Source organism: Zootoca vivipara, chromosome 5, assembly GCF_965207765.1.
Source record: "Zootoca vivipara chromosome 5, rZooViv2.hap1.1, whole genome shotgun sequence".
Classification (NCBI taxonomy): domain Eukaryota; kingdom Metazoa; phylum Chordata; class Lepidosauria; order Squamata; family Lacertidae; genus Zootoca; species Zootoca vivipara.
In genome coordinates this window covers 76572903-76598507 of record NC_142588.1, presented here as the reverse complement: position 1 = coordinate 76598507, position 25605 = coordinate 76572903, and the positions used below count along the sequence as shown (strand labels likewise).

The window sequence follows — 25605 nt, the reverse complement described above, 5'->3', positions numbered from 1 at the left end:
ATAGAATCCAGGTTTGGTGGGGGAATCTTGGTAGGACACATATGGTTGGTGCAGAGCAGTGGAGGTGTTGAAAATAAACACACACACACACATTTATTTGCTTATGAGATGAACTTTTGAAACTATTGCTTCCGCTGCTTCCTGACACTCATTTAGCAAAAATGTCCAACAATTTTGCTGTTATTATACAACTTAGGGCTGTTCATCTCATCACTGAGCCACCAACATCTTCAGGTGATTTGGCTTCTGCTCAGTGCGATGTTTATAAAAATTTACGGTAGTTTCCTTTGCCCCATAAGCAATTTGTTTATTCCTCAGGCAAATATTCTGCTGCCTCTCTTCATTCTGCAGTTCTTGGCTATTTGCACATCTAACCTCGAAGTCAGAATGAGAAATACTGGTCCTTTACGAATACTATTCGTTTGAACAGAGCAACACCACCACAGTACAATCATGCTGGACAAGTAGGACAAAACCAGAAGTTGTGAGGTGGGGGGGGGGAAGAATTTTGCATGTTTTTATTAACATTTTAACAACGGAGGCACGCAGGGTGAAAAATACTTCAGGATGGTGTAGGTGTGAAGTACTTTAATCAATTTATTATATCCTCTACACCCGCTGTAGATAGGCCTCATTCTCATTGACATGCTTTATCTGTGTCTGCATCGTACCACTTCAGATTGAATACATATCCTGTACACACACAAATGTTGTAGCCCAGTCTTCTCCCTGCCACACTAGTTTTCTACATGCAGGGACAAGGCTAGGCTTGACACCCCTGAAATCTACTTTGCTGTAGGGAAATACTTCCACCCTGCTCTTCAGTTTATCCTTTATGTGAAGCCCCACCTGCAGGCAGAAGCCATATACAAGATTGCTACTTCAGTCAGAACCAGACCTCAGTCACCAGAACCAGACCTAAGTCATCATTTACTAAGCAAAATGCCGATTCATGATTTCAGTATAAAACATAAACACGTGTGAGATTAAAAACCACTGCTTAGCTTAATTTGATGTTGCTTGTATATAAAACAACACCACTCAGCGCTAGAAACATGCTTATTGCCCAACAGTAAAATCTGGTATTTTCCCCTGTGGGCCACACTGAGGTGGCCTCATGACCTATGTCACTGTTTTCCCCCCCCCCCCCGACTCTTCTCGGAGGGAGAGAGAGCGAGAGAGCAGTCCTTGACTCATCACAGCCCACTCATCTGTCTTTTTAGAACTGCTGTGATTCTCTTCCTGGATTCATCTAGAGATGTTTTTCTGCTTGGGGACTGCAGCGCAGGCAGAGCAGGCAAGCTTGCGTTCATGCCGCTTTTGTACCTATTGGAGAGTGGTGCTTTAGTGGTTCTTGAAATCCCAGAGTTTCCCGAGAATGTGATTCCTTTCCCACAGTTTGGGCTTCTCTGCCTGTGATTGCTGACCAATGCAGCGGAGGTTAGGCTGCCCTGACTGAGAGAACACTGTGACAATTGGAAGTTTCCACCGAGTTTCTTGAGCTCCACGACTTGTTCTTTGGCTTGAGCCAAGGCTTCGGTGAGCTCATACCGTTCCTCACACTCCCTGCGCACTGTGTCCTGGAGAAGAGCATTCTGCGAGCATAAAGAAACACATATTTCATAAGGCATTTGTCAGGGAAGACAAAAAAGAAAGGTATAAATATTGCGTGCTTTCTTCTTAAAACGTACAGGACTCAAGGAACAGAGTGCACAGGCGACTATGCATTATGTGCTGAAACGCTTGCAACAGATAAGCAACGTATTCGTGTCAGTAAAAGTATTGGCTGCCGCATTCTTCTGCCTTGGGTGTGGTGACAGAACATCTGTGCCTGGGATGCACAGTTCAGTTCAGATGCGCTCAGGACTCTCTAAAACTGTTTTTCCTTTGAACAGCGCCGAGTGCCATGACGCATCACAAACTGCTTTTGAAACTCACTTCAGTTTCAAAAGCAGTTTGCTTTTTGGAACTGCTTGCTCTACTTGGTTCTTTGGCTAGACACAAAACTGTTCCTGGATACAACTTGATTAAAATACTATATACCACTATTCATTTTTAAAAAATACTATTGTGGTTTACAACAAATATACAACCCCCCCACACACACTTAGGCAAGAAGAACCTGCTGCACAGATGGGGGGGGGGAGCACCTGGCTTTCCAGTAGTACATGTGAAAAGGATCTAAGGGTTTTAGTAGACTACAAACTTAACAGGAGTCAACACTGTGATGCAGCAGCAAAAAAGCTAATGCTATTATAACCAATGCATAGTGTCCCAATCAAGGGAACAACAACAATTCTATTTATATGCCGCCCATCCGAATGGGTTGCCTCAGCCCCTCTGAGTGGCTCCCAACAAAATATTTAAAACTCAATAAAACATCAAACATTAAAAGCTTCTCTATACAGGGCTACCTTCAGATGTCTTCTAAAAATCAAATAGTTGTTTATTTCCTTGACATCTGGTGGGAGGGCTTTCCACAGGGTGGATGCCACTACCGAGAAGGTGCTCTGCCCAGTTCTCTGTACCTCCAGAAGGCCCTTGGAGCTAGACATCAGTGTCCGGGGTGAACGATGGGGTTGAAGGCGGTCCTTCAGGTATACAGGACTGAGGCTGTTTAGGACTTTAAAGGTTAATATCAACACTTTGAATTGTGCTTAGAAATGTACTGGGAGCGAATGCACCAGTGTTATATGGGCCTTGGCAGTAATCCTTTGTATGCGAGTTGTGATATTGTTGAGTGTGAGTAGTTTATGTTTGAGTGGCTGGTTGATAAGACAAAATGTATCAGGCAGTGAAAGGTTCTGGTGGCTGTGTGGACTGCTGAGTGAGATTGGCAAGTTGCATGAATGTGTGCTATATTCCTTGAATAATTCTCATTAAAAAGGTAAAGGTAAAGGGGCCCCTGACCATCAGGTCCAGTCGTGTCCGACTCTGGGGTTGCGGCGCTCATCTTGCTCTATAGGCCGAGGGAGCCGGCGTTTGTCCGCAGACAGCTTCCGGGTCATGTGGCCAGCATGACAAAGCTGCTTCTGGCAAACCAGAGCAGCACACGGAAACGCCGTTTACCTTCCCGCCGGAGCGGTCCCTATTTATCTACTTGCACTTTGATGTGCTTTCGAACTGCTAGGTGGGCAGGAGCTGGGACCGAGCAACGGGAGCTCACCCCGTTGCAGGGATTCGAACTGCTGACCTTCTGATCAGTAACCCCAGACTCTGTGGTTTAACCCACAGCGCCACCTGTGTCCCTAATCTTCATTATGCTGCCTTATTAATGCTCTCTGGTTTTATCTATATGGCTATTCTTTGTTCTCTTATGTAAATTATTTGACATGCTTTTTATTGTACGTACAGTGGTACCTTGGTTTAAGAACAGCTTAGTTTATGAACAACTTGGATTAAGAATGCTGCAAACCTGGAAGTAGGTGCTTTGGTTTATGAACTTTGCCTTGGAATAAGAACATGTTCCGCTTCCTGTTGAGTGTGTTCCATTTGTAAATTGAGACCCTTGCTTCTAACGCCTTGGTTTAAGAATGGACTTCCGGAATGGATTAAGTTTGTAAACCAAGTTACCACTGTACTTATTATGTGTGTGTATATTTTGTGTGCGTCATTCATACACACACTCTCTCTAAATTGTCTGTAAATTAAATAAACAAAATAAATAAATAAAACAAATTATGTCAACACCATTCATAATTTTATAAATCTGCCTTGAGTTGTCCATCTTATTTTCAACCACTTTTCTCAACAGAATTGCGGTTAAGGTTAAATGAGAAAAGGATGATAATGGTAGAGGAAAACATCCACAATGATACTAGATATGCAAGCTGCATTTAAGTTAATAAATGGAGCAAAACCCTTTTTCCTGAGTCATAGTGCGTAATCCAGCATTAAGAATTATACTGTGCAAGCCACATTGAACTGAATGACAGTTGAATGCCTTGTCCAGCAATTGTACAACACTTAGATTTGCTGACAACAGAACTGCAAAGGCCGTATCTCCCCACCCCCACCCCCGGAAAGCTCACATGGTTCAGAAATGTCTTAGTCAAAGACTATGTCTATGTGCCTCAAGCCCTTGGAAGGAGTGAGTTGGAATTTTTTTAACACACACGTCTACCTTCACCTTTATTGCAGCAAGACTGCTCATCTTTAAAGGGATCTGAGAGTGTGGCTTCTGTCTGATGCCCGGACATGGGCTAGGACCATGCCACTACCCCAATGGGGACCCCTCGGGGTGCCCCTATTTGATGTAAGATAGGGCTCCCCTTATTGGTGGTTTACTCTTAGTTGGACTCCCTGCAGGCAGGTGGGAGTCGAGATAAAGCCTGGCTTCACCCAATGCCTAAGCCAAACCACACACATCTGTAACCAATAAAATTGTGCCTATTTGAACCCATAAGCCAAAATACTTGTGTACATGTGTTTATTATCTACTAGGGAACTGTGGGTCATGAGGCCTTGGCATGCAATAACCATTGAGCATTAAGGGCTGGAAAAATGTTAGATGGTTTTGCGTTTTATAAAAAAATTAAAAGCAAACAAACCCCAATATAGTCAAGGACATCGTGAAGGATCTGATTCTAAATTATGAGCTCAGTCTGATTTCATTAGTAGTCCTATTTCAGTCTGAATCTGAATAATGAGGTCTTATTTTAGTCTGAATCCAAAATAAGACCTTGTTAAGAGAGATGAAATCACATCAAGCAATTTAAAAAATATTTAAAAGCGAAGGTGGTACTAAAATATTTAAAGGTGATAAAGGTGATATTCACTCTTTCATCAATACCCCAAAACTGCCCAGCTCCCACCCTGCAAGCAAGATCAAGAAAGTTTGGGGCAAGAAATAAAACTAACAGCCTCTGGTTGCAAATGTCTATTTGAATGGCTCAACCTTTCTACCTTTCAGTGGAAGACAGGGGGGCATACGGTACAGTCTCAGAGATAAATATATTTACTTTAGAAGCAGAGTTTTATGATGAGCTAAAAAGTTACCCAAACTCACCTTATGGCCTAGTTGTATCTGTTTATGTTTGCTCTCAATTTGATATTGTATTTAGCAAAATTTTGGCTTAGAATCATAGAATCATAGAGTTGGAAGAGACCACAAGGGCTATCCAGTCCAACCCCCTGCCAAGCAGGAAACACCATCAAAGCATTCTTGACATATGGCTGTCAAGCCTCTGCTTAAAGACCTCCAAACTTCTTGGCAGCAAATTCCACTGTTGAACAGCTCTTACTGTCAGGAAGTTCTTCCTAATGTTTAGGTGGAATCTTCTTTCTTGTTTTTTTTAAGAGATTATATGAATGAAGGACTTGCTCTCTTATTGACTGCAGAACATCCTTAGGGATGTCTACAGTCAATTAACAGTCTACGCCATTAACAGTTGTGTAGAAGAGAAAATGTTAGCAGGTGTAGCTTGCACCTGTCTACCTTTGTTCTAATGTCACACAAAGGGAAATATTTGGATTGTGGAAATTTAGCAAAACATGCCATCATTTTACCCAAACAAAAGGACAAAACCTAACCCTCATGCTTGCATCTCTTTCCCCTAGGACAAGGATGGTGAACCTGTGGCCCTCCAGTTGTTGTTGGACTACAAGTCCCATCCTGGCTGGCCATTGGCCATCCACACTGGGGCTGATGAGAATTGGAGTCCAACAACATCTGAAGGGCTGCAGGTTCCCCATACCGGATTTTTGTTTCTATCCATTGATCAGTACTGTGGCAGAGGATCTCACTACGGTCCCTATCTGAATTGCCCCTTTGCATCCATGCTGGCTATTCATGTTTTAGAAAAGGGCTTAGCCTCTTTTGGGGTGTATTAGGGTGTTGTTTTTTTACTGTTTAATTATTTTATTATAAGCTACCTTGGGTATTTTTAAAAAACGAAAACTGGGGTACAAATTACTTTTAATAAGAAATCCAATCAGTTGTCACAAGGATAATTTTTGACATCTGGCTCGTAATTCCCACCCACAGCCAAGTCTTTGGGGTTTATTCTATTTTGGAATGTCTTGTTCTGGCCTATGTACTACTATTCCTACTACATTTTGCAAGATTCAAGGTCACTACCACAGTCTGACTGAACTTGACAGCTACATTTCATAGGGCACTTTTATTGTGTCTGGGGCAATTGGTCTGCGGCCAGCAGAGAACTCCCTGGAGACTTCATAAGGATATGTGCACTTTGTTGGAAGAGAAGCGGGAGGGGGGGAGAAATGTGGACACAGCTTCTGTTGAGGGTCATGCGCAGAGTGAGACAACCTTGGTCAATCTGCTGCACAGACTACTGCTACCACAAGGATGCCTTCACCCTAGGGCCAGACTACACTCATTTGGGACTGATGTTGCTACACAAAGATGTACCTCTTCCAAAAATTTTGTTTCGCCTTTCATGACACTTATCAGTGGAGCCAGTTCTGTTCAGACAACTAGGGATGCTTTCAAGCGCTGAGCAATGATACCTTTTTGCATGTTGCTCTGAACATATGAAAGTGAGCAGCACTGTGCAGTGTCCCTGCTCTAGACCTCCTTGTGCCTCTCTGCAAAGAACTTGGTTGGCATCCATCTGTCTTGGGAGATAATGGAGAAGTGCGCCTTTGTGGGTGAAAACAAACTGTTGGAAGGTACAGTGTCTGCTGTGGCTGTAGAGACCAATATGCGTGAGACATGTTTTGTTGTAGCTAGGGCAGATGAAGGCATCTGGTTGTACTGCTGTAGATGCACCATGGGATTTCTTCTCTCTGCGCTCCTCCCAGAAAATAACTTACGTATTTACTATGGTATACATGTAGGGCTTTCTGGGAAAGCAGGTTTCTTAAGCACCCTACTACACTGATGCAGACAGTCAAATGAGCGTGTAGAATTTGGGAGCCAGGTCAGTATGTGCAACCCTAATCCCCTCTTCCACATGTTCAACATAATGGTCTTAACAATCCTAACCCAACAAACCACTGTTTGTTCAACCAGGAACAAGCTCCCTCCATCTCTTCCATTGTGTCTTAACTGAACACTTCCTTATTTCTTAACACAGTTTCTCATGATGTCCAAACCGAGAAACTCTGTTTTGAAAGACTCCTACATACCCGGACATCAAAACGCAAGTTGATCTTGGTTAGATATTCTAGTTTTTGGCTCTGATGTCATGGACGACAACGTACACATTAAGCAACCAGGAAGGAACACAAGAGAGGAGGGAAAGGTTGGGGAAGACTGTGCAGGCACACAACTTGTTCCCTAGTTTGTTGGACTGGGATGGTTAGGGCTCCACCAAGACAAGGTGTAAAAAGGACTTGAGAGATGAGAGATTAAATTGTGAACCCTGGTTGAACTCATACCTCCTCTTGAACCTGATTCATTTTCTGAATCAACTGCGTCTGCTCTTGAGTCAGTTTTTCCAGCTCATAAGTTTTCTTCTTTATTTCTTCTCTCATGTCTTCTGTCACTGAATGACGGGCACTCTGTTCCTCCTGCAGCTGGAGCTCAAGCACAGCAACTTGTTTTTTTAAACTTTGCCATTCCTCCTCTCTCTCTCGGTGCTTCTCTGTCAGCTTGATCTGGGCTTCACAGAGCTTCTTTTCAAGGGTGCCCACTTCCATCTTCAGGCTATTAGTGGCACTGGATATCAATGCAGGTATCTGAAGGACAAATAATGACATTCATTGGTTTGCAAGGCGTGACGGCAAAGCACCCCTTTGGTTAATCACATTTTCAATAGGGTTAAGTGAGGTTTCGAAAGATGGAGAAAGATGTGAAATCATCACTTCATAAATCAGTAGTGCTAACAATAGTTCAGATAAAATGTGTGGCCTTTTTCCTTTAAAAAGGGGTGGGTTGTCAGGAGGGGTTCTGTGGGACAGGGGGGTGGGAGAAGATGTATGTTACGTGAGTTAAAATAAGAGGTAAAGTGTAAAGATAATGATTAGCTGTTCGAATTTATGTGTAAAAAGTTTGATTTGAAATTTTAATAATGAAACTGCTGTGAATAATGATGAGAAATTATGAAAATCAAGAGGGAGAGATTTGGGGAAGTCACCAAAACAATGTTAAGTAATTAAGGATTGAATTTATGAATCGTTTTTCCTTTTTCCTTTTCTTTTTTCTTCTTTTTCTTTTTAATTTTTTTTGGTAAGAACTGTATGGAAATTAGCTGGGCGGACACCCAGCCCTATCTTCCCTTGTTATCCCGAGGCCCACTGGTGGCAGGAGTGGGCTCTGGGGGGGGAGGGGGGGAGAAACCCAGTTATAAAATGGTCCGCCTTCAACTATTCGCCCCACATGGATCTCTCTTGTGGCAGGAGGGGGCTCATGGGGGGGGTGGAAGAGGGTGGTTGATTATGATTATGTATCTTCTGTGTTTATTTTACAAAATTAATAAAAATTTATTATAAAAAAAATAAAAAGGGGCAGGTTGTTTCCAGTTTATTGTGGACTTGATGCATGCACATTTTACACCATGGACCCACACAATATTGTCTTCCTTAAAATGCCATCAAGTATTATTTTCCCATTTAATCAGGATTTATTTTTCAGAAAAAGAACTAGATGTTGAAAGGAAAAGCAGAATGACATATCTGGTTTAAAGTGGGGACACGGGACAGCATCGTGATGAGGATGATGTTTTGTGGAAGATGCCAAAAATATGCATTATTATTATTATTGCCTCACCTTTTTCCTAATGGGACTCAAGGTGGCTTAAAGATGGAAACAAGAATTGCAAAAAAACCCATAGAAAATAATAATAATTAAAAACAATTAAACCATGACAGAATTAGAACTATATACATATATAATATCTGTTTAAATCCAAATCCACGATAAACAGTTGTGTGGGCACACCTGTTCTTTATGTAAGTGTATTACTGCAATAGGACGAGAGAGAGAGAGAGAGTAAACTGCACTAGATCAAGGACAGATCAAAAATGAATGAACAAGGAATATTTATTATGTTATATATTTTATTCATTAATTTACTTTGCTTTCCAATAAACAAATAAACGGCAAAGAACTAAAAGGATCCATAAATAACGTAGTAGAAAAGTTTTAAGTATCCAGAAGTCAGAATTGAGATAGAAAGTTTTGCTCATAGAAAGCCTTGCAGAACAAGCAAGCAAGCAAGCAAGCAAGCAAGCCTTTGTGACATGTCTGAAGACTCTGTGTGTGAGGTGGGGATGTTAGCTGCTGGATTTTCTCAGGGAGGCAGTACCATAATGGAGCCTGTCCAATGAAAAGGTCCTGTTCCCGGGGACTGCTAGTCTGATCTTAACAAATGACAAGGTCTCCAAAGCAGATCCTGCTTCTCAAATCCAGAAATTCTGAGGTGATCCTTGCCAAGTGAGCTGCAGTGCTCCACAAAGGCATGGCGGGGGCTGTGAGAGAAGTTAGTTGCTGTTCCCCTCTACAGAGGTGGCTGCCAATGGCTTCTCAGCTTCCTTTACTATTCCGGTCTTACTTAGCCACCTTGCATACAAAAGGTAAGACACACCCCTTCCTCACAAAAAAGTGAAGAATTTGCTTTCCCCCACCTCCCGCAAAACTGGAGAAGCCAGAGCAATTAAATAAACAATCGGGTTAGGAATTTGGGGCTTATACCAAAATGTAACACTGCATTAGCTTGATTGCACATTCTTTTATCATTTGATAATCAGAATTTACTTCAAGCACATAAGAGATGTGAGAATTTCCCTGTTTACATGATCAGTTTTCCTGGGACAGCCACCATGGAAATCACTTCAGGCTCTTTGAAGTATCAGCCTCAAGGGCCAGAGCTCAAGAAGTAAAATGAATGGAAAGAGGGTTCCTAACTCATTTCTTTTCTGAAGTGGGATAAATGTGTTTAATGGCAGAGCTGCTGCCTCTGATTGATGGATTTCACAGTCACACAGAAGAACATTGTGATCTGTAAAAGACCGAAGGGAGTCGCAAAGGGGTGTGCCTGAAACTCCCAGGGATTCCTCAAATTTTGTAGACAGAATTGCAACTCAGAAATGACAATCTGGGCGTCTTGACTGTATAAACAAGTCCAGTTTGAGCAACATGCTGTAACTAAAACACTCTTTTGCTGCTTGCCCATGTCAACAATAACTATTGATTTTGGGATTGTTTATTGATGTCAGCTCTAAATCTTCAAAACCTAGACCGTGACTCTGTCTGTGTCTAACACCCTGACTGTGTCTGACAGTCCCATGGTATCATATGATCTACATGATAAAATTAAGTGAATTCCCTCTGCCTGGTGCATTTGTCAAAATCCCAATGCAGTTTATTTTTAGTTGCTAAAACCTTAAGGTGTAGCTGGTCACCGTGATCTTTCTGATATTTTGCAATCAATTCCTGATGCTTTTGTTTCTCAATTTCTAGTTCCATTCTGGCTTCCTCTTTGAGGCTGAGAATCTCCTCTTTGTGATGAGCTTGTTCCTTTGCTCTATCAGCTTTGATCTAGAAAGCGAAAAACCTGGGTGTCAGTACTCATGTCTTGTTTTACAATGAACGCCCAGGCACCCAATTCAGAAAAAAAGGTGGTGGTAAAAAATTATGTTCATCAAGATGAACGGCCTGTATATATATTTATATCTATAAATTTTCATTAGTATGAAATATACAAAGCATGCAAAACCATAATATATATATATAATGTTACTTACAGAGAAATATAAAAGCTATCAGAAATATTGTATGCACACACACATTTAAAGGCTTCAAAGAGATATAGATGGCTGTTGTTGCCACCTTAAGTGCCTGATGCACCACTGGTCTCTAAACTTCACACAGCCAGCTAATCTTATGCACGTTTACTTGGATGTGAGGGTGATCTAGATGCGACATCTGTCACCCCATTGATCGCCAGGGTTGATTCGGCTGATCTGGCTGGCTAGGCGGGTGTCCCCTCCCTCCCTCACCGCTCCATGTGCGTCCCTCCCGAAGCTGCGCGCTCGGTGGAAGAGGACGACCTTCCCAGATAGAAGGAGTGTACCGTTCTTCGGTCAAGGGTATAGCTGCATGTTTACTTGGAAACAAGTACCTCCCTGCTTGATGATGTTCAATTCCAGTTAGTGTACATAGGACTGCAGTCTAAGCTCCATTCCAATTGTTTTCAATAGAACTTAAGTGCATGCCAACATATTGTTTTGAATGATTTGAATATAGGTTGTATTGCTAAGAGTGAATCATTAACACAATGATTTTGCCTAAAGGGTTCAGGGATTTCTTCTCCGATGACTCTCGCCTCCAAAATGCAACACCTCTCAGAGCTAGAAGGCAATGCAAAGAAACAGCTTGAAGCCAGTCTGAAGAACAAATTTGGGGAGAGGGAATGATGGGACATTTGTCTGTGGAAGGTGAAGTACGGGCTCTTTCTGGAAATCTTAAAAACTGTTAAACATGTCTCTTTGCTTCCATTTGCATAGGTGAAAATAGTCCCCACTATTCTTTCCCCCTCTCTGCCAACAGAACCTAAGCTCTGTAACGTAACCTCAGGAATTTCTCACTGCTCAAGGAAGTGAGAGCACACCCAGAACTCTTGCTTGCTCTGAAAAGCATTATTTCGATTATATCTCAAAGGCAAATTAGCAGAATGACTGGAGCCCACACAAAAGGATGGTCTCGTTATTGCAGCTTTCTAATCAGAGATTCACACCTTGGCACACTCTCAAGCTCTCATTATGAGAATTTCACGAACATTTACAAGAAATGTCAAACATTTCTTGGCACAGACAAGCAGTGAGGAAGCTCTAGCCTTTCAACCTGGCAGCTGTACGGATTCGGCCCACAAGGCAGTTTGGTGCAAGCCATACCCACGTTCCCCACACTTGATATAATGTCAAATGTGGGGCAAGTTGAAGACACGGGTGAAAAGGAACATGGTGGCAAAGGACTACCAGGAGTCTTTCAATGCACCTTCAATAGTTCCTTGGCAGGCAGGGCTTGTACTCGGTGCCTTTTAATTGTGCCTTTGCCCTCTGCTATGCTCGTTTTGCTGGGCTGAAGCCCAACCTAGAGAGAACCCCAACCCCAGTCATATTGAGTACTGCTGGGCATCTCTTTGGGGAAAGAGGGGAGCACAGGCTCAGCTCCCAGATCGGGCTTTTTAACCCTGTGAAATGTGTGGGCACCACTCATTCTGTGTACACTTCTTCTTACAAATCAGGATAATTGTGTTTTTCCTATCAGGACATCACCTCTGTGCTGGTAAAGAAGTGGACCTCATCACTGATGAAGTGCAGCACAAGTGCTTATTATATGTTGCATGTGCAGGTCAGGGAAGTGGCTGAAGCACACTTAAAACATTACCAACAGGGGGCTGAAATGAAAGTTGACTGGCAGTATTGACATATCACTGGAAACTACTCTCAGGATGAAAATGTTTCCCATTTAGCAAACACCTGAAATCAGGGTAACTAATACCCATCATAATAATGAGGATTCTGAAAGACATTTCTCAATTATCTTGTTCAAGTTGCATAGCAACAATTGATTTCTTCTACTTGCAGAGCATTTTTATAACTCCATGCATTAAATGCCAAAACACCACTTGAAGCAACTTAATTTTTAAAAGATATTTTTTCCCATTTAACAAAACATGTGGATTGATTTTTTTAAAAAATATTAAAGGGAACACATTATGCCTATGTAATGGCACAATGACCCAAGAAAAATACAGCAACATCTCTTTGGTCTGATGAGAGCATTTTCAGAACACTTGACATTCAGCACATTTTAATGCAGGCTAGCAAATCTAAGTGCTGTCTCTTATTTCTGTTAGTTCTTTATCCATTTTAAATGTCAAGCTGCACAACAAATTCTGATGGTGCAAACAGAGTGACCTCATGCTAAAATTATATCCTATATGTGAGAAATTAAGTTGTTTAGGACAGCTTGATATATTTATTAATAAAAGCCTAAAATTATGATGAATGTGTATAACCTGTGCCTACTGGGATAAAAGATGTGAACATTAAGAGCCTGGCATAGAAAGCTTGGGGTTTAATGACCAATCATGAGTAAAGAACATAAGTAGACTTTTGAGGAAGTTGTTTGAAACAAAAGATTGCAGCTCCCTCAGCCCAGACACCTGAATAGAAGACAGAGAACAGCTGTCTAATATGGGACTTATTCACATAATCAAGTCTGTAGATGAGCCATTATATGTTTGTTATAATCATGAAAATGAGGCACCACAGAAAGAACCTGCCCAAAAACCCCGATGGCAATCAGTGGAGTAAGTTCACACATTCAACTGCAAGTAATCAAGTGATGCATTTGTGAACTGCTCAAAGAGGGTTTTAAAAAGCAGCATATCAGCATGTCTGATGTTTATTGCAAGAAGAAGCAATGTGGTGTGCAAGAAGTGGAGGAGATAACAGCAGATTCTTCACCATGACAAAGAGTTCAAAAGGAGACTCGCCACTTAGATACTTCAGTAATTAAGCAATATAAAAATACCTTAAACAAACAAACAATAGGTGACATAGTTCTGCTTGTATTAGATTAGGAACTGGAGGAAAGTTGGGCATTACTATTTTCAGGAGGTCCCACGCTAATGTACAGAGCTGCGTTTGCCAGCCTGTTGCCATGCAGATTTTTTTTTACTACAACCCCCACCACACCTGAGGGCACCAGGCTGGCAAAGGCTGATACAGAGAGGGTCTGAGATATGTTTCGTCTCAGCTGAGGGATCCTAGCTCACATTCCCAGACAAATGTTGCCTTTTGCGTCAAATACGGTGATGAACACACAAAATGGCAGCAGAATAATGGCTGGATATTTTACAATAAGTCATGCGTTTTATAGCATTGGGTCTTTAAGCAGAAACCCTAAACCCTGCCTTTCCTGCTTTACATTCACTGTGTTTTTTAAAATGCCATACGCTGCCCTGTGTTTCTGTAGAGCTGTACATTGGAATAAACATTTTAAATAAATAAATCAGTAATTTTTTTGTAGAGTAACCTTAATTTTGGGTGAAAAAATATGAAAGCGTAGCTGAACAGAAGCTGTTAGGAAATGAGTGTCGGGCAACTGACTAAAGTTAGAGAAAACAAATAAATGTGACACTGGAAATCCAGAATTACCTTTTCCTGCCAGTTCTTTTCCTTCAGCTCCTTCTGCCTCAAGGTTTCCTGCAGTTGCTCCATTCTGCTCCGATGGGAAATCAGCAGAGACTCCCTAAACATGACAAATATCCATGAATACCAGTGTTTCTATTGAAAGAGGGACGGAAACCAGCTCTAGCTTATGAGTTTTACCTTCTCTCTCACCATTCAACTACAACACATGCTCTCTCTTTCTAATTAATTTTGTTTGCTATTACTGCAATGGGCCCAGAAATCTAGTCAGAGCCGATGTATGCTTCACACTATAATTCAAAATATTGATGTAGTTGACTCCAACTCTCTCAAGAACTGCACTGTATTTGTAATATTACTGATGTGTGATCTTGTGAATACATTGGTGTAAAATATTTCTCTGCACCTGAAATAATTTTCAATTCATATGATTGGATAAATATGGACATTTATGGCATCAGTTGTCGGCAAGGTGGGCAGGGCTTCACAAAAACAGCCTTATGGGCCACATGCAAAGGCCTCAGCCATGATTTCAAGGCTCTTATCATTCCCAGTCCATTTTGGGCACAGAGGTCAAAGCAAGTACTAACATGCCCAGCCCCAATTAGTTGGGAGCTGTTGGTGTTATGGGTACAATTTATATTCCACTCAACTATCTCCCAGAAAAGCAGCTTCTACTATGGGAAGAAGGAAATGATTCTGATAGCCAGCTGATCCCCAGACTTAAAAGTGAGATCACTCTGTGACCTGCAGAGTATTCTGGGTGTGTTGCCCTGGAAAAAGATTTTCCTTGATTTAAAGGAAGCTGGCAGGGGCTGGGAACACTTGTTCTAATTAAAATCTCATTGCTTGAAACGATGCCCGATAGATGCTCTGCAGGATTCCTCTGAGTACACAGAGCTCTGTGCAAGAAGGTCTGTGGATTTTTGCAGTGTTAAGAGAAAGCACCAGCTCCTCCTTACATGAAGAACTGTGAATGTATCAGAGCCCTTGGTTGGTGCCACAGGGCAGAGGTGGGTATGTTGTGATTGCTGATAGATCTGGGTTGCAATCTACTCATATCTGTTTCTGTTAAATGCCTCTTTGTAAGAAGATGGGGAAATGAACATTGCAGGGGGAAAGAACAATCCTAGCATTTCTTTCCCAGCCGGTGAAACTTTATTCAATTAACTATACAAATAAATAATGGTTTGCTAGCTTATGAAGGTCTGCTGTGGAGAAGTTTAGCAAGGGCAGCTTCTCTTGTGAAGCAAGAACGTGTACTTGCTGGACTCCTAATTTCCGTTACTACTGCACTGTTCTGAAAGAAGTAAGAGCCCACTCATTCAAAATTTCGCCTGCAACTTTAATTTTTCATGCGGTGACATTATTAGTCACCCAGTGGTGGGATTTATACATATATGAAACTTCCACTGAACTGTGTGAATTAAGTGGGGCTACGTGTTCCAACAAACAACAGAATGCGTACACCACTTGGAAAGGCTGCAAAATGACATCTGCTCAGCGACTGCTGGGCTACAGAATCCAAAGTTTGTTGGGCCTCTTGACAGACCATGTATTTGGAAGAGAAAGACTAAGGGTCAAACTACATGATAGACATTGTGGTGGTTTTGAAACAGCACAATTGGATTGGGGCCCTGACACTGAGAGAAGAAGTTAATCCTTTTCTCTGCACCATTCTTGTCATCCCTACCCAAGGTATTTGCCCCACAGGAGAAAAAATATATGCATATCCCACACAAGTAGCTGAATATTATCCCTAGGAGGCAAATGGGCTGCCCACTATAGATTGGGAACATGACACAGAAGAAGGGTTAAGCCCCACTTCCCCAGCACTGTAGTTCCAGGCTGAAATCCTCCCCTCCTCACTGCTGCTTTTAAACTTTAAGAAACAATGGAAGATGAGCTCACATATCTCCAGACATCTTGTCTTGGCTGAATTTCAACCCCATTCCATGTCTAATGTAATCCACATTGTGTTTCCACTTTACGGAGCAGAAACATGGTATTACTGGGGCTACTGTACTGAATAAATTGGTAATGTTATTTCACTGGGGCACAGTTTGAAAATTTTATAGATCTTGTAAAACTGGCAGCCACTGCCAGTTAGTGTCGGCAGTGCTGAGCTAGACAGACCAATGGTCTGACTCAGTATAAGGCAGCTATGGGGGAGCTTGGATACCTTTAAGAGCCTATCCAAAACCCATTGCCAGTAGATGTTGAATCAGTCTGCAGAATTCACATCTTAGGTAATGTAGTTAAATTAACCACCACCACTATGGGCCAATTTCACTGTTAATGGTTTCCCTCCGAAGAATGCATGCAGAGAATTATGTCGAAAGCTTTGCAAAATGCACACATATGCTCCATGGGTATTTTCTCATGGAGGAAATAAACCAATCTCAGCTTCAGTGGAAGAGTCTGCCTTAGAAGATGGTGGACTCTTCTTAGCTAGAGATTTTAGGCCAAGGGTGGCAAGCCATTTTGGCTCCAAAGACCACATTGTTTATCAGGATCTGACTTCACCCACTTGTCTAAATTCCATTTGCTCAGCTCTCAGAAGTGGGAAGTGGTTTGTAAAAGACTTTGTGAGTCTCCACCCTTCTCTTTCAAACCCCCCCCATCTCACTTTGATCTTTAATCTCCACTCATCAGCTGACAGGAGGTGATTAAATCCTCTTGCCAAGGCTGCACAATCGTGTTCTATGCTGGGAAAAGGGCAGTGCAGCAAATGCATGATTAAATCCTGTCCTTCTACCTATCAGCTGACATTGCCAATGATGTCACCTGATGGGCAGGTGGCTATTGCTTGGGGGAAATGGCATGGCAAACCAAACTGGACCCACTGGAGAGCCAGGATTGACTTGTGAGCTGGAGATTCTCCACCCCTGTTTTAAGCAGAGACTGGATGGTCAACGATCATGGATGTCATAGTGGCAGAATTCCTGCATCAGCAGGAGGTTGGAATAGTTGACCTTTGAGGTTCCTTTCAACTCTGTGGTTCAAATCCCCACGCATCCCATAGTATTGTAGATTGGGAGCAATAACTTGAAAACATGCAGCTCGGGGAGGGGAAAGGTTATCCCACAAGAGTTCTGCAGAAATGAGATGTTTACTAGACAATTATAATTATTTGCTTGCACTCTTATGAAAATGAAAACACCTGCTGTATAAATGATACTACACTACTGAGGATAATAGATTCAGGATGGTTCAGGATTAGACAAATTAATGGAGAACATGGCTATCCCTAGCTACTAACCCTGGGGTTGTAGCCAATGCTAGCCCTACTCAGAGAAGACCCATTGAAATTAATGAAACTAAAGTCAAGCTCATTCATTTCAAAGGGTCTACTCTGAGTAGGACTAGCACCGACTACAGCTCTTGGTGCTTAAGTTCTTCATCACTTGCTGGGAATCTCAAGTGGAGAGAGTGCTCTTGCCCTCGTGTCTCACTTGTAGGCTTCCCATAGGCATGTCACTGGCCAGTGCGAGAAGAGGATGCTAAACTAGGTGGGTTCTTTGGTTTGATCTAGTAAGGTTCTCCTTATGCTCTTATGTCTTTTCATTGCAAGCATTATTTGAAGAAGCACCAGAAAAAAATTGCTTATAGGATAGCATGCTTAGAGAAACAGGCAGGGAACAATTTTACACGCTCTTTAAAAATATAGTATACATAAAAAGAGATGAACATAATTGTTATACGTGAATGTCATCACTGAAACAGATATGCCATAGCTGAGAACTGATCTGATGTGATGGCTGTGATTGATGTGAACTACTGCATCATTCAAACATCAAGTTAGCCTTGAACGCACTAGGTTGGTTGAGATAAGCTATTAGGTCCCTATTAGGAACATGTGGCTAATATTACTGAATCATCTCCCAGGGGTGTCAGCAGTGATCATGGAGGGTGGTTGTGGAGGGCAGGAAATAGCCATTGCTGCTGAGCAGCTACCGGTAGCAACTAAGGGGGTTGGGGCCCCGCATCCTCACTTTCAGATGCTGGTGGAAGGCAGGGGGCAGTGCAGGCCTTCCACTTATAGAACAATAGACTAATAGAATTGCAGAGTTGGAAGGGACCACCAGGATCATCTGGTCCAACCCCCTGCGATGCAGGAAACTTTCGGCCAACACGGGGCTCGAACCCACGACCCTGAGATTAAGAGTCTCATGCGCTACCAATTAAGCTATCTCTCAGGACACTTGTAAAGATGTGAATTCTCCCTCCACACAGATGGCTGCTAAGTGGTGGTGGTGGTAGTAGTATGTGAAGCATCTGAGACATTTTAAGTACTATATCTACTGCACCCCAATCCAGAGGAAACCAGTCATGATTTACCCCTGGAAACAAATTTATTTATTTATATTAAATGTGTACGTTGCCCTTCGTTGGTAGATCTCAGGGCAGTTCACATCATGCAAACAGGGTTTGTTAGCTGTTGCAAAGTTCTCCTGATGACTTAAATGGGATTTAAACATGATTAATTTCTTTTAGATTGGGGCCAGTATTTCTGTTCTAATCCTATGCAGTTAAGGCTGAAATCCTAAACACACTCACTAGAGATTAAGCCTTACTGCGTTCAACGGGAATAGTGTTGTCCTAAAAATATTCCCCCCCCCCCCGCTTATTATTTAAAATATTATTAGTTCAGTGCACAGTTAATATGCTGTGCTCTGTAATGATTTATTTTGGGTGTGGAGGACTGTGAAGAGTCAACTTGTAGGGGACTTTCAGTTCGACGATATTCTCAGAAAGAAAATCTAGGCAGAATATCCTGTCCTGTAACGCTATGCATGGCAAGTCATTTCTGATTACCTTTCTTGCCTAAGCATTACCACTTCTTCCTCTCGCTGCTTGAGAAGACTCTTAATTGTTTCCAGGTCGCTCTCCAAATGGCCGGTGCGTTTTTTTAGCTCTTCTTCTTGCCTCTCTTTCTCAATCACTTCTTCCTGTAAACGTCCAGATGCTTGTTGGCAGGCAAGCAAAGATTGTTCTCGCTCTTTCAGGATATTAGCAAACCTAAATGCAAAAAAAAGGGGGGGGGAGACCGCATGTCATAACCGAAGCAGTCGGTAAGCATATATAAAATGTATTCTGACATGGCCCTTACAGTAAATGCAAACACTATGCAAATAACTCTTCTGCATTATACCAGTGTAGTTAAGTCAGTGTGAACAGACTGTGTACTGATAAAATACTGTATATGAAAAAGCACATGAAAGAGAGCATGATACATTATTATTATTGTCATCATTTGTTGTTAATAATTCTGTGCCCTAAAAATCTAAATGTTTTACAGAAATTGATGAGGGGAAAGGGAGTTTAGCATAAAAGGCTTGGGGAAGAAAAGGAGATATGAGAATAAAAAACAGAAAATTAGCACAAAGCAAAAGAGGAGAAAAACTCAGCTAAATGAAAAACGCCAGTAAAACCATCATGTGAATAGAATAATTTGATTTTCCACATTTCAGAGCAGCATCTGCATACAGTTGTAATAAATTCTGACTCATACTGAGATGTGGATGCTCCAATTTCAGATGTCAGTTTCTGGAGTTCACTTTGATAGTCTTCAACTTCTTTTGACTTCTTTCTAGAAAATAAAATTTAGTATTATAAATCTACTTGCCTTTGACTTTGAAGGCCATTGTTAACACATCCACACATCCCTTCCGTTTATGCCGTGACGACATTTCCTTGCTGATGCTCCAAATTATCAGAACCCTGAATGATATTACGGGCAATTTTCCTCCATATCCAAAAATTCAGATAAAGTATTAGGACAGAGTCAGGAGAGGTACTTATCATAGGAGTTGATGTTTTTTGCATGGCCGTGGCCTGTTTTGGATACCCTTTTGGCTAAAAGTTACAAAGGAAGTGTACAAAGTAAGTGTACTATGTCACTTAGTAGGAGCTGAAAGGCTGGACTGGACGAATCCCAAGCCAGAATTAAGATTGCTGGAAGAAATATCAACAACCTCAGATATGCTGATGACACAACCTTGATGGCAGAAAGTGAGAAGGAATTAAAGAACCTTTTAATGAGGGTGAAAGAGGAGAGCACAAAATATGGTCTGAAGCTCAACATCAAAAAAACTAAGATCATGGCCACTGGTCCCATCACCTCCTGGCAAATAGAAGGGGAAGAAATGGGGGCAGTGAGAGATTTTACTTTCTTGGGTTCCATGATCACTGCAGATGGTGACAGCAGTCACGAAATTAAAAGACGCCTGCTTCTTGGGAGGAAACACAATGACAAACCTAGACGTGACTAAACAACTAAACAACAAGAGGAGCTGAAAAAAAGGATGAGGAAATGAGAATCTGAAATAAAGGGCAAGTAGAAAGTGGGTAAAGATGGGTGGGGTATAAACAAAAAATTATTATTATTATTATATCAAATTTTTGATGAATTCTTTATGATGCAGTAGTGGCACTGTGGTTTAAACCACTGAGCCTAGGGCTTGCCGATCAGACGGTCGGCGGTTCGAATCCCCACGACGGGGTGAGCTCCTGTTGTTCAGTCCCAGTTCCTGCCCACCTAGCAGTTTGAAAGCACGTCAAAGTGCAAGTAGATAAATAGGTACCACTCCAGTGGAAAGGTAAACGGTGTTTCTGTGCGCTGCTCTGGTTTGCCAGAAGCGGCTTAGTCATGCTGGCCACATGACCCGGAAGCTGTCTGCAGACGAACGCTGGCTCCCTTGGCGTATAGAGGAAGATGAGTGCTAGAACCCCAGAGTGGGGTTAGGGAGTGGGGTGAAGGATTTGCATAGAGCTCTTCTTTGCCTGGACTGATTTAAATCAGGATGGCTCAGAATAATGAATACTTGACTTTTGTGACTTGATGTCACAAAAAACTATACCAGACCTGGCATCGTTTCTGACAGGTAAGGCAGAATGAGGACTCAAGGATTAATCCAATCATCCAGAAAGAGAGAGAAGTCACATCTTGGCATCAGAAAACTCTGCATTTGTATAAAGATGTGGGGCTTGTACTGTGACCAATTGATTGTTTAGATTTTGTACTTAACAAACGTCTCATTAACTAAACATCCAGGCATATTGCAGAAGCATTACATCACTTTTAAGCATAAGCCCAGTAGGAAATGCATAACTTGGACAAGGCAAATACCTGCTGTGTATTGCTGGGGCTACTATATAAGCAATATTTGGAAACAGCTCAACTCATGCATAAGGAACCACTGTACACGCCACTGACTAAGGCTGACCAAAGTGAAACATGTCTGCCATTCCAAGTACTCATAGAACTCCACGGAAGATTATTTAGAACCTCTCATGTATTGTGCTGGGTTTTTCTTTCATACTCATAACCCAGCCACATGGGCAGGGTATAAATATAAATATCAGCAACGGCAACATGCTGTGGATACATTATTGGGAAGTTTTGAATGCTTGATGTTTTAGTATGTTCTGATATATGCTGTGAGCCACTCAGAATGGCTGGGGAAACCCAGTCAGATGGGTGGGGCATTATTATTATTATTATTATTATTATTAGTCAGTTGAAGTCTCTGCATTAGACAGGTTTTGTTTACAATTTCTATTTCCACATTGTTCGTTTTTGTACTTTTGCTTTTCACATCTATGCCAAATTTCAACTCCCCACCCCCCTTATCTACACTTTGTGATAAATAGTGCAAACACATTCACTGGCCATTTCCTCATCCTGCTTTGTTGAAATATAGGTTGAAAGGAAGGCACAACAGTACCAGAAGTGTGGCTTCTACAGATTAAGGTAGGGCCTTCGGAGTATAAAGACTGCACTCTGCCAACCCCAAACACTTGCTATGACTTCAAACCTTCCCAGTCTCCCGTTGTTTTCCCACAGAACTGTCAGGACTCAGGATCTGGAGGCAAATTGGAAGTTCAGCCAAGAAGCAAATGGGGATGGGTAGTCTAAGCATGGTCAGGTACAACCTTGCTACTTGGCAACAGGGTAAAAACGACCTGCTTCAGGCAGCAACATGAACTGGGTCAGGACAGATAAAGGCATGAATTGATGTCTGAATGGTATAGCAATACGTTTCAAAAACTTGGCTCAGCACTGAGAGCAACTCAGACAAGAATCAGGTGGAATCTTACTGGCACATTTGTGGCACCTGACCCTTATTTGAGATGGTATGTGCAACAGCACTCTCTGACTATCTGCAGGTGTCTGTTGCTTTCTTCTCAATTTTGAATAGTTAACAGCATGAGAAAAAAGGGTTAAGTAGTCACTCTCGCCTACTGGACTCTAATGAAGTTATCAGCTTATTGTAGTTGCAATTTATTACTGTATGTAAGATACTGGTTGGCCCCTGCAGTTGTCAAATTAATTACTTTGGTGCTGATGTACTGTACATAATTATATATATTCTTTTAATTTGTGTTTCTTTAAAAAAAAAGACAGAATTTTGAATGCCTTTTCATTCATTCCTTTTATTCTACTTTCAGAAGTAAAAAATAATTAGCCAACTGTCCAATGATTCATATACCTACTTACTGTCAAATAACTGCTACATGAAAGTAAACATATTTGCTGAAGAATATCAGAAGACCTTTAAGTCTAAAGAATTTCTTTTGAAATTTGTCAAGTCAATAATTTCCAGAACAGGCTGTCACAATGATTTATGTAATTGCTGAATTCAAGCATTCAGTTCAAAAGAAAGTTCTACAGCCATTACATGTGGCATGGAAAAATGATGTCTTGACTTAATATCATTATGTGTTACTGTTGCCAGTAGGCATTCCTTTGAAATGTATAGATATTCTTTGGTAATATGATTCAAATATTCAAGATTATAGCTGTAAATCCATGACATAGACACCACAGATGTTAATTTAGTCTGAATGCCACTACTGTAATTATATACTGCCCCTGACCATCAGGTCCAGTCGTGTCCGACTCTGGGGTTGCGGCGCTCATCTCGCTCTATAGGCTGAGGGAGCCAGCGTTTGTCCACAGACAGCTTCCGGGTCATGTGGCCAGCATGACAAAGCTGCTTCTGGCGAACCAGAGCAGCACACGGAAACGCCGTTTACCTTCCCTCTGGAGCGGTCCCTATTTATCTACTTGCACTTTGATATGCTTTCGGACTGCTAGGAGCTGGGACCGAACAACGGGAGCTCACCCCGTTGCAGGGATTCGAACCGCCGACCTTCTGATCAGCAAGCCCTAGACTCTGTGGTTTTACCCACAACGCCACCTGGGTCCCAATTATATACTAAAAGCACCTAATTCTGAGTACCAAAACTAAAACTAGGAAGTATAATGCATGATAAACTTTGGAATAAGGTAAAAACAGAAATAACTCAAGTGAACTCAGTGCTGCTGCTGTTACTACAACACCACACACAGAGACACTTGTTTTTGTAGAATAAATATTTCAGGAACCTTGCTGCTGTTAGCCATGGGCAAGTTGCCATTCTTCCAAGCAACCTGGTTGCTTCAGATGTGACTGAAGTTGCCATTTGTGATATATATGGACAGGTGGGCAGTTGATAATATAGATTTTGTGTGGGTGTGGGTGTGTGCACACACACACGCATGCACATGCACCTCTTCAAAATCTTTTATTTTGTTTTTTGGTGTGTGTTTGTGTGGCGTAGCACATTTTCTGTATGAACCTGCAAAGCTGCATTACTGATCATCCTTTTGCATGAAATCAGTGAGAAAAGTAGAAAAAGGGGCACAAAGTATGTAGGCTCCCAAGGGAGACTGTGCCACTGTTGAACAGCTCTCAACCGTCCACATTACCGTGTTTCTCATATTATAAGACATGTCTTATATTTATTTTTTCCTCAAAAAAACACACTATGGCTTATTTTCAAGGGATGTCTTATTTTTTTCCTCCTCCTCCTGCCGCGGCCGGCATTGCTGCTGCGCCTATCACTATGTCTTATTTTCGGGGTATGGCTTATATTCCTTGAATGCTTAAAAATCCTGCTATGGCTTATTTTATGGGTATGTCTTAAAATATGAGAAACAGGGTAGGTAAATGAAAGCCCTTCCTCGCTATTCATGCACCTTACCAGAGATGAAAAGGGCCTCTGCTAGGCACATCAATTGGAAGTATATGAAAAGCAAATAAAGAAACGAAACATTTATGTGGTAAGGTTTAATCAATACACCAAGGGTTCTAGTGTGAAAGATTTAGGAGGCCTGCCCCATCCCCACAGCCTCAGAAGTTGCATGCTAGCTGATCCTTCCATCTCCGGGCACATGAGTCCCTGCCTACATAGAAACTCCAAGGATTTATCTTTTCACCAGATGTTTCCTGGATCTCCTGTCTGCCCTAGTGATCCAGGTTCAGTGGGATTCATTTGAGCAGACAGGAGAAATTTGCTTGGCTCTTCTGCTGACAAGACCAACAGACCTCCCAATTCCCTTACCCTCCAAATGTTCCTGTAGCCTCAGGGGCATTTTGTAGCCCCCAAGGGCATGTGTCAAGATATCTACCCCCTGCTGGCACCAATCCACATCCTTCCTTGCTTTGTTTATTCCTGGCCAGGTTGTTCTTGTTACAGAGCCGCAATCAGTGCGATCCGATCCACGATGTCTTTACATGGATGGCTTGCTTAAATGACTATTTATTGAATAACTACACAACACTTCAGAGGAAAAGTGTTTCTGCAGCACCGCTGATGAAGTAACAAAGGGAACTGGGCATTCTCACCCCATGATTGAGCTGTAATTTCAAATTACAGACAATCGCTGCCAGTCTTTCCTCTCTTCTATGGAAGTTGTATAAAATGAAACTTTCTGTTCTATCTTGCAGATGGAAATCAAAAGGCATGAATGGAAGATGAGCTTTGGAAAATGAAGGAGGAGGAAAAGGGATATTTCTTATTGTACTCAGCAAGTATGCCGCCCAAATGGAGCCAGGCCCCTGGGCGATCATTCTTGCTGGAAATGTCTGCTGAGGAGTGATAATAACTGCCGCCTACTAGACGGAGAAAGTCCCTCCAACATGTTCCAGATTCTGTGCACACAGAACATGGGCACATTGCTTAGTTATCTCTTTGTTAACCATCACTTGGTCTGACATAGAACAACTACTGTTACTTCCACATTTGCCAGGGCTGGTTGGACATGTACTTCTTTATTCAGATCAGAAAATTAACTGCTTTAAATATTTACTGTGGTTTTTTGTTTGAACTGTGAAAGGTGTTTCCTATTGAGAAAAAAATGATGTTGTTGTTGTTTAGTCGTTTAGTCGTGTCCGACTCTTCGTGACCCCATGGACCAGAGCATGCCAGGCACTCCTGTCTTCCACTGCCTCCAGCAGTTTGGTCAGACTCATGTTGGTGGCGTCGAGAACACTGTCAACCATCTCGTCCTCTGTCGTCCCCTTCTCCTTGTGCCCTCCATATTTCTCAACATCAGGGTCTTTTCCAGGGAGTCTTCTCTTCTCATGAGGTGGCCAAAGTATTGGAGTCTCGGCTTCAGGATCTGTCCTTCCAGTGAGCACTCAGGGCTGATTTCCTTAAGAATGGATAGGTTTGATCTTCTTGCACTCCATGGGACTCTCAAGAGTC

At 42.0% G+C, this 25605-nt stretch overlaps 1 protein-coding gene across 6 annotated transcripts in view; it reads right to left on the bottom strand.

Moving 5' to 3' along the window:
• Nucleotides 1–579: 579 nt before the first annotated feature.
• LEKR1 (leucine, glutamate and lysine rich 1) overlaps nucleotides 580–25605 on the bottom strand; it is a 66988-nt gene continuing 41962 nt past the window's right edge. For 4 of the 6 annotated variants that reach the window (XM_060274454.2, XM_060274453.2, XM_088669116.1 and 1 more), the window contains 6 exons: nucleotides 19583–19660; nucleotides 18886–19089; nucleotides 14074–14167; nucleotides 10289–10444; nucleotides 7345–7644; nucleotides 580–1595 (listed from right to left, as the gene is read on the bottom strand). In XM_060274454.2, coding sequence (XP_060130437.2) covers nucleotides 1197–1595; nucleotides 7345–7644; nucleotides 10289–10444; nucleotides 14074–14167; nucleotides 18886–19089; nucleotides 19583–19660 — 1231 coding nt within the window. In that variant the 3' untranslated portion in view covers nucleotides 580–1196. The remainder of the gene's footprint in view (nucleotides 1596–7344; nucleotides 7645–10288; nucleotides 10445–14073; nucleotides 14168–18885; nucleotides 19090–19582; nucleotides 19661–25605) is intronic. The other 2 variants (XM_088669115.1, XM_088669114.1) reach the window with 2 other exon arrangements.